General features: G+C 39.4%; 1 protein-coding gene across 1 annotated transcript in view; it reads right to left on the reverse strand.

Moving 5' to 3' along the window:
* Positions 1–17,299: 17,299 nt before the first annotated feature.
* KIAA0586 (KIAA0586 ortholog) overlaps positions 17,300–18,262 on the reverse strand; it is a gene marked incomplete in the record, with an annotated part of 82,162 nt that continues 81,199 nt past the window's right edge. The window contains 1 exon segment of the mRNA XM_072427919.1: positions 17,300–18,038. Within this exon segment, the coding sequence (XP_072284020.1) occupies positions 17,920–18,038 (119 nt within the window).

The following is an 18,262-nucleotide window of genomic DNA, read 5'->3' on the forward strand; positions in this document are numbered from 1 at the left end:
TGCTATACAATAAATTGGGGCTAAGGATGACAAATTTTGAGGAACTTGCCCGATGGGGTTTACAATTTGAAAAGAAGAAGATTTAAACTGTTTAACTGCATTTTGGGACATTTAGTTTATTTCATGTCCTATATGACTCTTATGTTGCCCTTGCATTTGCAGTGCCATTCAACCTCCAGAAAAGGAAAAACCACTACACATCCTGAAGCAACTGCATGTCATCTGCAAAAGCACACAACATTCTCAACTGCCATTTAGTTGATTGAGAGTAGTTGAAATCATTGGCCTGATTTAATGGCCCTGATTTATTAAAGCTCTCCAAGGATGGAGAGGATGCACTTCAATTGGTGAAGCTGGGTGATCCAGCAAACCCGGAATGGATTTCTTTAAAGTAATTTGCTATTTGTTAGCAAATGTTTTTACCCCTGGACCGGGTCCATTCCAGGTTTCCTGGATTATCCAGCTTCACTGATGAAAGTGTATACTCTCCGGCCTTGGAGAGCTTTAATAAATCAGGGCCATTGTCTTAACTCATTTTATCCCCACAAATCAGTCTTGCCCTTAGCCCCACAGAACTTTGAATATCCCATCAGGTACTAGTCAGTTTTGTGCCACTTTACTAAAAGGCCAATTGTTCCCATTTACCAAAAGGCCAATTGCTCCCATATTGCCCAGTACCACAAACAGAGGTGGTGGGGTGTAAAGCTGTAGCAATGTTTCTTGAATATATTTAGTAGACAGTGTTCAAAGCATGTATGCTACGGAAAAAGACACATGACCCTGAATTTCATTTAGTCATGGATGGCTATTGATTCAGACAGACCTCTTATGTATGAAACTGGATACTGCCCAGATCAATAACAAGGGATTTGAGAAGACATAATGAGAAGGAGTAGCCTAATCTTAATGCTGGAGGCTTTGATGTGAATGGGTGCAGCTTAAATCTTATAATCACTTGCTGACCTCTGGCAGGTAACCTATTAAAAAAAATTAGTCTGAAGAAGGAACAGCTGGGATATATTCATAACTATGGGATTCTTGGGAATATGGAAATGCATTCTTTCTGCATCTAATGAGAATACTCTGAGTTTCTTTGTGTTTCTAGGCATCACTTGAGGTCAAGAGTCCTTCCGACGTGCTAATGAACTAGAGAAGTGTGAAAAGACAGCGTCCATCTTCTCTGGATAGGACTACATGTGGAGTTACCAAGCCTAAGGCAGGTGATGATAAATATAATGTCAAAAGGTAAACCAAAAGTGAGCTGCCCAGAAATATCCTCTGGCATTCTTCTTTCCTGGAGGTCAATAGACAAAGTGGTTAAAAAGTCTGAAAGTTAACACGGACAGTCCCGTAACCAAAGGCCATCTTCAGTTTTAAATCCTATCCATCAACATGTCATGTTGATGGATAGCATTGGGGGAGTGGGCCATGGGAGAGTGGGCAGGTTGTGTCCGGAGATATAACCCGCCCACTTCCCTGAGACTGCGATCTGTACGGGGGGATATAGTCCGCGGATATAGTGCCCCTCCAAGGAGACGGACCCAGCTCAGGGGCGCCCCACCAGTTGTTGACCACTGTTCTAGCTGGTCACAACTACATGCAAACATTCTAGGTTTTGCATTCCCAGGAGATGTGTCCTTGATGGTATGGGTTCAAGAAATTGGTTTAACATTGCTTGATGTTATTCCAGAAGAGAGCTTGCATCAAGAAGAATCTACAACAAGGAGCAACAGGCCTGCATGAGACAGAGCTGGTAAATCGTGCAGTGAAAGCTGCTCTTTTTACTTTCACAAACGCCAAAGTAATGATAAGTATAAAAGTAACAAAAAGATGTAACATGAAGTTCTGTTTCAATTGGTATCCATAAAAAAACTCATTATGAAGGGAAAAATATAGAAAACAAGGGACACTTGCATTGATATCCTAGGCAGATCACCACATTCCAGGGCCATTTATGGGTTTCCTGTGAAACTATGGAAGAGAAACTGTTTCTTACATAATGCTCAACGACTCCCAATTCCTCCCATTCAGAGATGATGTATATACTTCAAGTGTTGTCTGCAATCAAGCAAACCAACAGATTGGTATTTTCCATGGCTTTATTATAAAGATGCGTCATAGTACAGCTACATTTTCTAGTCTTTGATTTCTTTTCAAGAAAATAAAATATTTTTCTTAATGCTTATGGTGAATGTAGTAACGATACTTTGATACTTTTGATAAAGTGATTTATTTTTTTGCATGGGTCTTCTCCCACTTCTTCTCATGTCCAAGTAATATTATTATTGATGCGCGTTTAGGTTGCGGGCAAAGCATGTCAAATCTGCCTTTTCTCTTGACAAATGCCACATTTTGCATTCAGATTCATGTATTTGAGCAGGGCTGCATTTGACCAGAAAGGTTGCTTTGGACAAATGCACCTACATGAGCTACATGTACGTGAGCCTAATAAGATCTACCCCAAATGTCTTAAATTGGAAATGTCCGTGTTGCGCTACAGCACTTCGAATACAGCTACCCTGCATTTTCTAGTACTGGTTTAATTTGTGAATGAATTAATAATTTTTAATGAACCAGCATTCACGGCAAAATCATAAATCATACCATGAAACCATCCATGCAATCCAATGCACAACTGAAATGCCAATACACATGCACACAGTGAATGATCAAAGCCCTACTTTACTCCATTTTTTTTCCACTATTGCTTCAAATTACCATTTCTGCCACATTGGACAAACTAATGTTCCACCATCCCAGCACACACCTACTGTCCGTGCATGTGTGGTTGTGTGCATGGTTGTTTGTTGTCTACCAACATCATGACAATAAATGACAGACTGATGACAATCCATGATGATTCTTGGGTGCAATAAGTGATCCATTATGACGGATTCATTTTGGCGATAATTATCTAAGGCTGTGTCAGGAATCATTTGGTTTAAATGTCAATTAGAAAGTGTGTGTGCGTGTGTGTACAAAACGTTAGTGTCTGCTCTTAGCTTGAACTGATATAAGGATCACTGCAAAGGAAAAAAATTATCTTCACACTTCACTGAATGCATTACCAGAGTAAGACCAAAACTAATTCAATTTGATTTAGTCTGAAAATTGGGAACTTCCTGAAATGGAAACCCAGGGTTCAAATTGCCAATAGGTCTGCAAATGGTTTTCACATTTTTGTATTTATTTTTTATATGATGTGTAACGCATGAACTACAACAAGTAAACCCTCTCCAGAGATTGTTAGCCTCAACATTATATATGACCTATCACAAAACTGGGCAATCCCATCTATACATGTGATGAACATATAAAGAAACACAAAATGCCTGTATGTAAAATTGTGTGTATTGCCCAAACACATTGTTCTTTTTTTAGTATTGGATGGAGTAAGGAAAGAATTAAACCATGCTAGCCTATTTTTTTTCCTATGTACCATTTTGGAAATCCAAAGTATCCTATTCTAGAGATGTTATTGGAAATCCTGTAAAGTGAAGGGAATTCCCCTGTTAAAATAGTGCCCCCAAAGGAGGAATCCCCTTACCTCTAGTTCTGGTTAAAATTTTTACATTTTAGGATTTTCCACAACATTCATGATAGACATTGGTTATAACTACAAATAGAGTGATGAATATCCAAAAATTTCCCAAAACATTCATCAGCTAGGGGGTATTTTTGTTTGGGGTCGCAAAAATAATCCAGGAGGAATTTACAATCTCCAAGCAGAAAATAGGGAAATGATTGCCCTATGCTGCCTGTCACAATGAATTCACATTTGTTGTCTATGAAGAAACTTTTTTTTTGATTGTTTAGAGCTAGCCAGTATTCCAATCCGGCCTAACGCCCCCCTAGTTATTTATTGTTGGATCTGGCTTAATTGAATTGTTGTGTAATTGCGAGTTCCCCCACAGTAACCCTAATTACTATGCTTAAAGAGCAGAAGCAACGCGCAGCTACCAGTCTCCAGAAGGTTGACCTCGAACGTCGTGTCTTCAACCCCGAATGGACTCACAAATTTTTCTTTGTCCAACGCGGCAACAAAGCCCTGTGTTTAGTGTGCAACGACACCAACAGCACTTTCAAGGGACATTTCGATGCCAAGCACGCGCTCACGTACATAACTACACAGCGGAAGACTGAGGCTGCTCGCTTGCAGTCACAGTTGGAAAAAAACTTTCCTTGGACACCTTGTTTCTTCTGGCCTAGTGTGCCTTCTGACCTCCTGAAATGGCCTAGTAGTCCAAAAAGTTTGCCGACCCCTGGTTTAGAGGATCATCTCCACCACTTCCTTTGCCAGTCAACAGCATTATGTCCCTAATCTCCTCTTCCTCTGCCAATAAAAAGGCACTGTATCAAACTTCTTTCTCTACCCAACTCTGGGTGTCCCACTGACTCCTCTACCCAAAGCTGGGTCTCTTGCTGACTTCTTTTTCTACCCAACGCCTGGTGTCTGGAAGTCCTCTTCCTCTACCTGACATTTCCTCCGCCTTGTTCTTTCCTGGCCACAATTATTGGGTAATATCCTGTCCCTTGCCACCATCTGGTTCCTTGCCAACTCCTTCATTAAATAGCATCCTTTCACTTGGCAGTTCTCTTCTCAAACAGCACTCCTCTTCATGACGACACCTTCATCTCCCAGGATCCTGTTCCACACTGACGTTTCCTCTGCTGGTACCCTTCCTCCACAAGTCAAAAATGTTAAGATTTAGACCAACATCCTATCACCCTCTTCCACCATTTCCAGCATCATTCTCCTCAGCTCTGTTGACTTGAAATTGTCATTTTATACAGTACCAAGAACATAAGTGTATGAAGTGCAGTAACTAATTATACCCAATCAGGGTTCCTTTTTTTAGTGAAAGTTGACTTTTACTTTTTCTACATTCCTCTTCATTTATTTAAGCAAACATGAATGTGCTTTCTGTTAAAGTCATGCTCCAATTTCCTGGGGCATTGCTAAACCTAATCGGAGTTTGCAACAGGTACACTTTAATGTGTTTAACATATGTGCCAAAACTATGCAAAGAAAAACTAAGTAAAAACAGATGTGGCATCTCGCATGAATTTTACTTTAGAACAATTCTAAAAAAACTTTAAACTCCCAAAAGTTAAACTATTAGAAGAACTCCTTTTCTAGTAAATCTATAAAACTATAGTAGTATACTAGTATTCGTATATTCTTGTGAAAAAGTTACTCAAGGCCCATAAAGTGGCCTTCACAACATTAGTGAGCAAGCCATCTCCACCCATCATTGCAAAGGAAAGTTCTCACATAGAAGAAATCAGTAAAATAACTTGTGGGGGGTTTCCACACACCTTTTGGAGGTAATTTGATCAGAGGTCTGACTAAGAGCTCACAGGGCTTTGTGGGAGAAGATGGTGTTTTTAATAAACAAAGAATATCATCTGTCATGGCAGCACTTTACAGACAATATTAGCACGGATAATGGGGTTAATTTGTCAATGTACAAATAATATATGTTCCAGGTGTCCCTCCCGGGCATGCAGGCTGCTGCATATTGTAAGTTGTCCCTCTGTCAGAGCAGTGTTTGTGGATTTGCTTTAAAGGATAATTAAGCCGTTCCATAATCATTTCCTTTATTATTGCACAATGTTCCTAGTAGGCGTGTGGAATGTAGAATATGGCGTGAGTGAGATGTATATAAAATATAACTTTTTACTTGCCTCTTTTCTTTGTTTAGAAGTCCACCACATTAGGAATATATGAATGTGTGTACATCTTTCTTTGATGATCTGGAGATTCCATGTGCACTCTAAGCCCTTCTTCTTGTTCAGCTTTGTCTTAGGATGTTATTTTGGCGTCCACAAGAAGAATGCATCCCAGGGTGACAACACTGCTCTTGGAGAGCTGCTTAAAGCAGAAATAAAATGTCCTCATTCAAATTTTTAGCATCGGACAGGGATTTATTGCGGAAAGGGAAAGGCAATGCCATGCAACCTGCCTGATCCCCACCTTTCCTATCAAAATCACATTGGTTGTCAGGATATCCAGCATATCCCAGCTTCCCTTGTGGCTGCCAGGACTGTGTACAGGAATTATGTCATTCCAGCCCTACCAATCAACATGGTAGAACATGGGGATGTCAGTAAATGAACAGGGACAGGTGAGTATACAAAATGGTTTAGTTCCCCTTTAACCTCCCTGGCAGTATTTCTGAGTGTGGTTTGGGGTTAATTGTCAGTACCAAAAACACTAACCCCGAGCCACCCTCATGGTGGCATTGTAAAGGACTTACCTTTTCCTGACGAGCCACCCGGCATCTGTGTCTCCTGGCCTTTCGTCCCCAGCGTGATTATTGGAACGTGTAAGCATGCGGGGGCGGTGAACTGGGAGCGTGACCGGGTGGGAAATTTTAACAGAATATACGGCTTTGACAATCAAAATTACTCGTATAATAAGACCACCAGGGAGGTTGGCATTATCACTCTCTTAAGACAAGGAAAAAATAAACTAGCAGGATCACCAAGTAAAATAAAAACATTTAACAAATATGGGGTGAGTTACTATTACATTTTTAGATATATTACATGCTAAAGGAAGCTTGTGTCATTGTTGACCTTTCTTTCTGAAACCACTTGTTTCATAGCAGCCATGAGGATCAGATAGCTTCCTTTCTTTCCAAGTCATGAACCTGGAATAAGTATGAGGATCTGACTTTATTTCCTGCATGTGTCAATGACTCGGAGTTCTTTGTATAAAACGGTGAATCTGGCATTCACCAAATCATACCCTGGTGGATGATCCATTGAACTACGTTGACCTGGAAGATTCTCTACTTAATAAATGATTCAGTGGATGTCAGATTCACGTTTCATAAACAGTTAAAGTTCAATGACGAACGACTACCATTTGGCAACCATTCTCGGTGGAAGTTCAGAATGGAAGTCGCCATATTTCCCAACACCATGACCTTGTCTAAAATCTGGGGAATCCCAACAAATTTGGGAGGAAAACAAGCATATATACCTACATATTGTTTATACTTTTGTGGAAGGGTTGCCTAATATTTGTTGTTTCATTGTCTGGAATTGCTTAGTGCACACATTGCCTAAATTAGACCACCAGTTGAATGAGTTGTCTGTCCACCCACAAGTCCACAGTCTAAATTCCTAATATATTATACTTCTACCTGTTGCAAAATATCAGTACCTAAACAGACATACCATTTCTTGAGAAACCAGTGGTTAGGCCTCCCTTACCGATCCAAACAAAAGATTAGCACAACCTATTGTTGGCTATCAACCCTTGTAATCAAGGAGGGGGGGTATTTACTGACAAAGTACTTAGTTGCAAATTTGTGCTAAACTATAGTTGGCACAATTGCTAAAATTACCTAATCAGCCAGATATACTAATTACTCATTGGTCAGCATGATTTAGTGCTAATTTTCTGCTAAATGCTCGTTAGAAAATATGTCTATTTATGGTTCCTGCCTCTGTTTTTGCCTCAGGGCATCAAATAGGTAACCTTGTTAGTGTCAAGTATGTGAGGCTAAAGTTCAGATTTAAACAAAGAAATATGTATGTACAGTTTATAGAACTTTTTTAGACCTCAGTTTATTAAATTACCATTGTTAAACACTTAATATATTTTACATTATAAGGAAAAAGTAAATAAAATTCTCTCCATTTCATTCAAACAATCCGCACGGGCACTTACTGCGAATGGTGATATATGGTATTAATTACCACAGTGAATTAGCCTTTCACCTTGCAGACTAGAGTTTAACTGCTTTCTTATGAGTCTGCGGTCCCTTTTTCTGCAAGTAATTTGCAGCATTTGAGGTATCTCTGTGGTATCTGGATGCAGCTCTGCCCCATAGGGTATGACTGTGCCCAGGGGAGCCAACTGGTAGCTCAGGGCATAAATAAACAGAGAATCTAATGCACAGGAATTCCTTACACAAACCTTATTTTCTTGATGTGCTGCAGTCTTTTAACACAGGAAATTGTCATAATAGGAAGGGAAGACCCTGAAGGAAGATTTTGGAGGTTAATCCTCAGAACGAAGGCCTCAAAACGAAAACAACCGTTAATTTTAAAAATATTCATCATCCTTTGGAAAACAAATTAATGAAATCTGTTGAAATGATCAGAAGTAAATATAAAAATGTCAAAACAGCGATTTGAAAAGTGAATTAATTTTTGTAAAGAATGGAACAAATGCCACTCTTGGCTATTAAGTGCAGAAACTGCAGTAGCAATAACACAATCACCTTTACGGCATATATCCAGTACTGTGAGGTGTCTTGCATTATGGATCATCCATTGTAACCTAATACTTCATAGTCTAATTCTGGGGATATGTGAAATTGTATCTGTGTAAACCCTGGGACCAGTCAAATGGATATCATATAGTGTACTGCATAAAGGCAGTTAATGCTCCCAAGTGCAGCAAATTGAAAAACGTACGTGCAGTGCACCTCATGGCATGGCAGTGTATAACTAATGCTTTGTGTTCTCCAATAGAGGTGCATTTGGGTATTATTGCAAATTAATGGCAGTGCAACCCATTACAATAGTGCATAGGGCATGATTTATTAAAGCTCTCCAAGGCTGGAGAAAATAGGCTTTCATCAGTGAAGCTGGGTGATCCAGCAAACCTGGAATGGATTTCTTCAAAGACATTTGCTAGCAAAGGTTTTGAATCCTGTACCAGATTAATTTCAGGTTTGCTGGATCATCCAGCTTCACTGATGGCAGTGTATTTTCTCCAGCCTTGGAGAGATTTAATAAATCAGGGCCATAGTGTCCTACAGTGCGTAGGTATAAATGGGCCCTCAGCGCTGCAACCTCACAATAGCAGCCTGTTAACATGGGGCTGGAAGTGTGGTGCCGTGGCACATTCTACCCTATATGCCCCAAGACCTTACTTTACTAGTCATCTACCCATTACTATGGTAATTAAAATGCACACCAGCGTTTTTGAGGGCTGTGCATATAGGGAGTCCCAACTTATGCTGCATATGTTCCTAAACCATATTGGAACAGGCAGCTGCACAAGAAATTGATTTATTGTGTGCTAATAATATTTAAGAATTGCCAACCTTCCGGAGTTTTTGCCCAGATTCCCTTTGGTCTTCCCACCATTTAGAGAAGATCTAATGCTAAAAGCTATAAGGGAGCTTTGACATTTAGAGTTCCAGGTCCCCCTTGTCCCCTTCTCAAGAACAGTATATCAGCTTTCCTTTCTGGGGTCTGCTTCATTTTCTTCTGTATGTAGAGAATTTGTGAAATGAATTGCAATGAACATTCCATTGTATACGAATGACCTCACATCTGCAGACTTGAGTGATGTCATGATTTTACTTACATTTGGATTTTAATAAACCGTTCTCCATTGGGTTCCCTAGAATATGAAACCTCTGCTCATACTTTCTCTCTGCAGATCAGCCTGCAAAACTTTTGAATTTTGATTTGTGTACATATATTTGTAACGGTACTTTGGTAAATAATTTACTTACTCACTAGTTGACTGCTATTCAGAGTTTACTGATAACCCCAAGTAAAGTGCTATGTTTGACATTCATTTCCTATCAACTATTTTTGTTTTCCATCTAAAAAGGGGAACAAAGCATGGTGCGTTTACATTACTAGCATTGTGGAATGTACAAGAGGCAGATGAAAGGGCCTGGTCCTGCCTGGCAGCAACTGTCAGACATGTTTATTTGTGAAGGATGCTGCTGCCGTTTACAGTAAGCAGCGCAGAGGACACGTCACTAACTGATGCACAATATCTGCCATTTGCTCCAGATCACAGGTCCCATTACTGGGAGCAAAAGAATCTGATGGATTGCAGGGAACTTCAAAAATGTTATATATGGAGATGAACAAACAAGAGGATCAGAGCAGCCAAAGCTAATCTGCTCCTAAGTCAGACATGAAAGTGAATAATTAGGTGGGACAATTTGTTGTGTCTTAAAACAGAGCTAAACTTTTTTAGGATATAATTAACTCTGTATGCCTTTTTTTTTTTGTTGTCCTAATGCTTTTTCTTCTTCTCCCTAGGAAAACACTGAGCAGCAAATGCAGAACTCATATGCAGTGTACATACAGTTTGGCATGGGAGTTATATCAGTTCAGAAGTCCCAAAAACATGCAGTTAAGTTAATTGGCTTCCCCCTAAAATTGACCTTAGACTACATTAATGACATATGACTATGGTAGGGACATTAGATTGTGAGCTCCTTTTGAGGGACAGTTAGTGACACGACTATGGACTTTGTACAGCGCTGTGTAATATGATGGTGCTATATAAATACTGTATAATAATAATAATAAAAAAGTCATGATGGTCAAAGACTCCAAAACTGCATGACAACTGGGTGAAGCTAAAGGTGCTGGTGGCAAAGGGGACGTAAGATGTTGCACCACTGGAGAAGCTGGAAAAGCGCTCCCCAATCACTGCATGTATTCTATGTTTGGGGTTTGAAGACTAAACATTATACTTATCAGAAGGTCAAGTACTTCCTGTGGCTGGGGAGAGAAGAAACTGCCTTTTCCAGGCCATTGGAAAGTTAGTACAAAAACACTTCTTTTACAGGTGACTTACCCATGATCGGAGTTTTGGGGAAGGCATTCCTAACCTTTCCTTTGGGAATGTTGGTGCCCTAGGTGATTAGGGGGTATAGGCAGACCTTTTTTATTTTAATGGCATGTAGGCCTGCTTTAAACTCCAGAACCCATGCTGAAAAAAGATGACAAGCAGAGAGCAAAGGACTAGACATCAGTATTTCTACAACTGATCTTTGCTTCATTACTGCCATATCTTGTTGTTGTTGTTGACTTTGTGTAGAAGTGACCATCTTGGTAAAGGCAGGGCTTTTCTTCATCATGTCGCAGCCTCCAGCAAGGGGACCACTGAGCAGCATTACATCTCATATATTGGAGGGATAGATGAGGCTGGAGACACAATCAAATATCAGGAAGTGCGCTATTATTTTTTAAGAATTCCAGACAAAAGAAACATTTTTCTGGCTATTGCTTAGGTACAATTAACACTTCCAGATGTTTCTTCTATAACATAGCAAATGTTCACTTTTCAAGTTCCACTTTAGGATTGTCAGATGCTATATAACACTGCTATACAGACATTTGTATGTCACGATCTTTATTAGCCTACAGATATTAGACTGTTCAGGGCAATCAGGATGGCTGTGAATTGTGGCGTGTGTATATACCATTTAGTTGGCTGTCGGGTACCCAGAGATGTATATAGCCCGAAAATATCAGCTTTGTGTATTTAGACTTTCTTCTAATTAATGTGTTCTCACCAGGCGTCTTTTTCCAGCTTCCACACATGTATATACCTCTCAATGAATGTGCAGCATACTGAATTACCAGCACAGTGAGATTGGCGCAGTGTGGCCATTGCATACAGAGAGGCTTTAATGATAACATTACATGATCAGCGAGGCATGCAGAGCCAATTCTTCATTGTCAGAAGCTGACGGAATACAGCGCAGTGTGGAACCACTAAATTGTCACAGACTTTTGATTCTGGCTTTTTTCCTGAGCTTATCACACGGGCTGACAGTTTGTAAGGCATTCATTTTCAATGTATCAAGAAAGCTGGCAGAAATTTAATGGAATTCAGCCTAAAAAGGTTGGATTTTAATATGGGAGAATAAAAAAAAACGAGAAGACGGTAGACAAACACAAACCTATTGCACTTATATTTTTCACAATTTAGTTTTTGAATAACGGTGGTCATACACTTCTATTTTTTTTTTAATGTGGTTGAAATTTGGATTGGTAATGCCTGTTCTTTTATAAAATGAATTTTGGTTTAAGAACGTGTCAAGGAGCAACAGGTGATCGATAGCCACATAGCTTTACTGTGCATCAAGTGGTGGAGAACTAGAGGTGGTGACGTTTCAATATTTCATCAGACTGGTTTGTTACTTTTTGTATATGTTAGATAATTGTTGATCATTATGAGGTTTTTTATCTTGGACAACAACATAGCATGTATATGGTGGTCCCCCAACATTGAAAACTAAATGGCCAACTGGGGACAAATGCCATCATTTCCTTTTCAGGGGAAAAGTAGTGTTTGGAGACTTCCGCTTTCTTTTCTTTAGCACATTTTGCACCTTAACTGTCAGTGAATTTGTGAACACTAAACAACTAATAAGGGAATACATGGCGGGATATGTCTAAAGGCATAATGTCTAATGGCAGCGGTAGATGGTATGTTGTGACCAAACAAAAGGTTTGAGAATCTTTGTGTATGAACATAATGTTGCAGTAAGATTTTAGAATTGCACACATCCCGACCCTGCAGCCAGTGACCACACAAGGGGTTAATAAAGTGTCGATTATGTTATCTGAATTACCAAATATGAGCTCCTCTTTTTTTTAAATGTAATGAGCTAGAAGCTTCTAACATTATGTTAGAAAACCACCAACTATCTGATGGGACATGAATGCATCATGGCATCCACTCATCAAGGCAACATTTTAATTTGTAAGATCCTTCCAGGAGAAGTATGGATCCAGGGGTTGTGATGTATTTGAGAAGCTTTGTACAATACCCTACTGGGCCCTCTCACTTGCCAGGAACTTGCTGGCAAAAGAAAAGTACAGAGAGAGATCCATTGATGACACATCTTGGTCAGTATGTAATAGAAATCAAAAATGTTTATATAAAATTCCCATTAGCATGTTGACGGGGAGAAGAATATAAGCTTAATAAACTTCAATTGAAGCTGGCCACGTGCATTACACTTTCTCTCTGGTCTAACCTACTTCATTTGCTGTGTAACCTACAACCCAACACCTTTTATTACCCCCTATAGCAGTGGCCATTTGTATGGGAGGCCACTGTGGAAAGCCAGAGAAGAGTGCTGCAAAAACAGCTATTCCTGGAAGTATTAGGTTTGTGACTCAAAAGGTAGATCCTAAGGAGACCAGGAGCATTATCTTCTGTTCTTCTCGTACAAAAGTGTTAATATAATTGGCTAAGTACAGGTTCACTATAAACAGCTCTACCCCTATGTACCAGGGTTTTTAAAGAGTTGAGTTCCACAGGTGGAAAGCCAAAAAGAAAGCCATGATGTATCTTGTAGCAACATGGAGTTGGACCAGACCATAAATCGGGATGATTTACTTTCAACAATTAATCAAATGACCGCCTCCGTCCACCATACACAACACAAACAACTTTCAGGTGCAACCTTTAAATGGTGAGAACACAACCCCAGGCAGCTCCTCTGGTTTTCACTTTCCTACTCAAAACACGGAAAAGCCTTGTAATGTGAGCCCTGCCTGACCGCTATTAATCATGTGCAATGAGAGACAGCAGAAAAAAAAAATAAGTCCCCTAACACATAATATCAGTTCTGTGTTTTCTTGGCCTATTCAGTACGGTGTCTGAGAATGACAAACTGCTGTTAAACTCTTTTGTGCTTGACCCAGAACAAGAATATCCCCGAAAGAAAACCAAAGAAAGCATAAAACCCTGGTCTATAAATAAATAATTCCTACATATACTCGTCCAAATTGTGCATTATGCTTTCAGAGATTTCGAGGTTCTTTGTCATACTCAGTTTTTCACAATACTTTGTTAAAAATGATTTAGTGTTAAAAAAAAAGTGTACATATCTATTTCAGTTGTTTGTGGATGGTCATGTAACTTGTTGGATCTTCTTTCTGCTAAGGTCTTCTACAGGAGTGGTCCATGGGAGGTCCACCACGTAGTGATGTAAGGTCCACCATTGTTAACTTGCTCCTTGTTGTAGGCTCCAGATCCTCTAACCAAGATTAGGTATGAAGCTAGAGATGTCAGTGATTTTATGTGGCAGGTTTTCTGGCTTCTGGACAGCGGTTTAGAAAGTAGTGCAAGCTGGCAGCTCCAAAGCATTATTCTTCAAAAACAAGCTATCAATAGCACCTACTAAATTGATTCCTGGTAGCTTGAAAATATTAAAGAAAATGAAAATCTAGATCTCTTTTTTACAAATTCACCTGAAAGTGTCTGTGTTTCCTTACCGTAGGAGCTTACTCCGGCCAGTCAAGGTGCCTTCTATCAGTTAAATGGTTCACATTATCACATTTGCGTTTAGTAAGGTAAACATATTTTAGGTAAAGCCCACGTCCCTTTTCCATTTTAATCTGCCTAGTACATTCCAGATGCAATAAAACAAATGTTAAGTCTTATAGTAAATGTTTTTTATAAATAGCTACAGTCGAAACACAAAAGTCTGTTCCTTGCCAGAAGCTGAAGAATGGAAGCGTGGGTCTCTATAGAGGTATGAAACACCCCTGAGGAGTCAGAGCTATACAATCAGCTAGGAGCATGAGCTTTTTACTATTAGTCTGGTTTAGCACAGGGTGTCTTGGACCCTCACTTTCTCAGAGAGCAAGGGTCCCATTCTTCATCTGCTGGAAGACTGGCTTTTCTACCTGGGCTGGAGCAGTTTTAAAAACAAAAAGAATTGTAACTCAATTGCACCTGCATTATATTTAGTGGGTTGAATTTAAATTTTAGTTGGGACCACCAACGGAAGAATTGATTTGTAATTCTCAGTAATAGATGTGATCTCTAGCAGTCTCATGTATCTAAGACTTTCAAGAAGAGTTTTCAATGCTCCAGTAACCCCTTTAGAATGTTCAGCCTCTGACTATCTGTTGTAATATGCCGTTGGTCTTTGACCCTCTCTGATTGCATGTCCGAAAACTTTCTGTAGCATTACAACTATTGAATAATATGTGCAACACTTTGGAAATTTTAGGGGCCTCACTTTAGACCCCCGTAACAGAAAAAATGACCACCACTGATTGAGGTCAAAAAACCAGGTTTACCTGTCTGGATTTCAAGATTGACATAACAGAATTGCTCATCTTCTGACATCTAAAACCAGTTATAGAAATTTATTTTGTTTGTGTATTGAGCTACAGGAATGTCATCTAATCTGTCATCTAATCAGAAATGATCACTTCTGTAAGTTTGTATAGCAGCTGGACAATATATTTGTGTGCCTGGTTCCCGTAAAGACGGCTGTGAACCTTTGTCCAAGTTCGTGTTCAAGTTGCTGCAATGAAAGCCAGTAGAACAAAACTAGCATTGTAGGGATCAATGCAGGTGGTAAACCCAAAGTTTGTAATGCTGTAATATGATTTTCCAAGTTTGGGAAACATTGCTTTATATTGGCTGTCAATCTCGAAATAATATACAACTTTGCCATTGGAATTTGCTGACAAGTCCAAGGCAGGTGGCTGTCCATGGAGGTGATGTAATCATCATAGGAAGTAGGAAAATGTATTTTTCTTTCATATTACAGAAATGAATGTTTAGTCTATAAAATGTGTTTTGGTGCTTTGAGTTTCAAACTTCATTTGTAAGTTCAGCTATTGCAAATGATTAAACACATATGTGGAAAAAAAGAGCGTGTTTAAACAGTTTTCGTTTCCATAAAATATGGAGGCTAATAGATAGTGTGACAAGCGGCTTCAACTGCAGGTCATCGCTCCGGTCCAGGCAGTGAACCACATTGTCAAATTGCTTTCAAGAAGTAAAAGCCAAAATACATAAATGTTGAGTGTAAAATAAAGGCCAGAAATATTATTTTCATTATTCATTCTTGTATGAGCTTGAAACGGCCATGAGTTCTAGAAAATATTATTCAAGCACTCAGGAGTGAGCCATGATTTTCTTGAAGTTTGGGCCAAAGTCTTGTTTGAAGAAAGGTTTAAAGGAAAGAAAAAAGTAAAAGGCCTCTCCTTTTATGGCTATAGATCCACTCCTGCAGAGCATGCTGGCGCTTTATCTAAGCAAATGCTGGCACAATAAATGGCAAATAGAATGAAAACCATATTATAAATGTAATATCTCACTGATCGGGTGCACTCATTGATATGCTTACTTCATGGTTCCAGTCAGGCATCAACCTGCTGTAGGTCTAATGCTGTCACTAATCCACTACATGGTCAAAGATATGAACACCTGACCATCCCACCACTACATGATTGTTAGATATCTCATTCCAAAACCACGGCCATTGAAGAATTGAATTCTCTTCAAATTTTGAAGTGTTTCTCTGGCCAAAAAGGCATATGTAGCAAACGGTACTGATGTTGTTTTAGAAGATCTGGTTCACAATAGGTTTTCCAGTTCATCTCAAAGGAGTTCAGTTTGGTTGAGGTCATGGCTCTGTGCAGGACACTCGGTTCTTCTACACCAACTATTAAACTTCTCAAAGCATATTTCCAAGGAACTGGTTTTGTGCTGTCATACTATATTTGCCAAAGACCCTTTGTTGTCATATGGTTAGATGTGCAGTTATCTAAAATGCTGTAGACCAGCAAACGCCAACCAGTGGTCACTGAGAAATTTTGGGTGGTCCACGGCTCTATCTCCCGTATGGACACAACCCTCCCACTCTCCCATCGCAGGCTCAACAACAACAAAAGTTGTGTCCACAGCACTGCACTACTGTCACCCAGGATGTTTAGCAAGCAGGTCTGAGCCTGCAGTGGGAAAGTGGGCGGGTTCTGGCATCATGACGTCACTATGGGGCAAGTTTCCTCCCCTTTGAGTGACACATGGCTCCCCGCGCATTCGCGGTTCGGATTCCCTGGATTATTGGTCTGGGAGGTCGTAAAGGTTGGCGACCACTGCTGTAGACATAACAGAACCCTTCAGTTGAAACTAGGGGTGTCCACAAATGCTTGGCAATGTAATGTGCAGCTGAATATGACTTATGATATGCTAATGTACATTAAATGAATAAAATGTTAGGATGTAGGCCAATTCTCCTCCGGTGTATGTGACTCCAAATGACCAATCTATGCTTAGCTTTATTATCTAGTTCTTCTCTGTTGAGCTCTGGCAACAATCTACATACTCAAATGTGTATATATTATTGAATCTCTGCATGTGTCCTTTTTTCTTTTTCTATCAAGGACCGAGATCACATTTGGTAGACCTAGTTAAAACAAAAAAGCCATTAGAAAATAACATTGGGTTCAGAAATTTAGGAAGCTAAAGTCATTTGACATTGTTGACTTCCTTGAAAAAGTTGAGCTCCGTTCCACCCTTCCAAAAACTCAGGCTGCCCCATTGGCCATTATCATATTTATGAACCGCTATGAATGCTCATGTTGTAAACTCTGCTTCTACCTACTCTTCCTTCAGATTTATTAATTATTATTATAGCTATAACTATATTTACAAATCATTTCTAATGCCGGTATGTTCATAATGAATTGTCCAGTTTCATAACTGGCTTGTGTGAAGATTTGTATATTAAAACGCAAATGCAAAACAGAAAAATACACAACAAACAGTTTTTATTGTGCAGTTAAATACATTCAATATCATTTAACATAAAAAATAGAAATTTCTTATTTACACATCAGAAAAACACAAACTTATTTTATTGGTATTGAAAAGAAACCATGGTTCTCAGTTCATTAAGGCATTAATTCAAGTCTAACGGATCCCTTGTTGCGTTCCATATATGTCATCTGCTGCATTAAGTGCAAATCATTTTATAGGGAGAAGTTCACAGAAGACAGCTTGGAAATCAGATCACAATGTTTGAGATTCTGGGTTAGAAAGTTACAAGGAAATGGATATGGGTATTTTTCTGTATTAGTAGAAAAAAAGGCACTTTAGAAAAAAAGAAAACCAATGCAAATAAGCCAATGTCACACGGGTGATTCAGAACCACAAAGGAGATTCTTCCACTTATCTTGATGAAGTTGATCCCTTGCTAGGTTGGATAATCAGTGAATTTCGGTCTTACTAGTAAGGGGACGACTCCATAACAAGTAAGTGAGTTTGGTTCTTGCCATTTGTTGTAGGTAAGTTGGGGCTAGCAGCTGGAATGTTCATCTGACTTTGGATGTATAATTTTAATTTGGCTTAGAGCCCCGTTTCTTGTTCATGTTTCAGAAGGAATCTGCTCCAGAAGAATCAGATTCGACAAAAGACATTTTAACTTCTTCATCGGCTTCGCTCATAGTAGGCAGGGTCACTGGGATGTTTTTAGTAGGCCGGGATGCGTCTCCTGGAGATAAACAAGAAACAGAAAGTAAAGAAAAGAAAACATAATTCCCTCTGTGTAAATATAGCAGAATAACACACTTGATGACCTGAACATAGCCTGGAAGAGACTGGAAAGGTCAAAAGTCAATGGACGGCTGGCCCAGGGCATATGAGGCATGAAACCATTATAAGGTGTATTCATCAGCAAGGATAGGTACACACAGGAATACCCAAAACAGTCAACAG

The sequence above is a fragment of the Pyxicephalus adspersus genome, chromosome 12 (genome assembly GCF_032062135.1).
Source record: "Pyxicephalus adspersus chromosome 12, UCB_Pads_2.0, whole genome shotgun sequence".
NCBI classification, from domain to species: domain Eukaryota; kingdom Metazoa; phylum Chordata; class Amphibia; order Anura; family Pyxicephalidae; genus Pyxicephalus; species Pyxicephalus adspersus.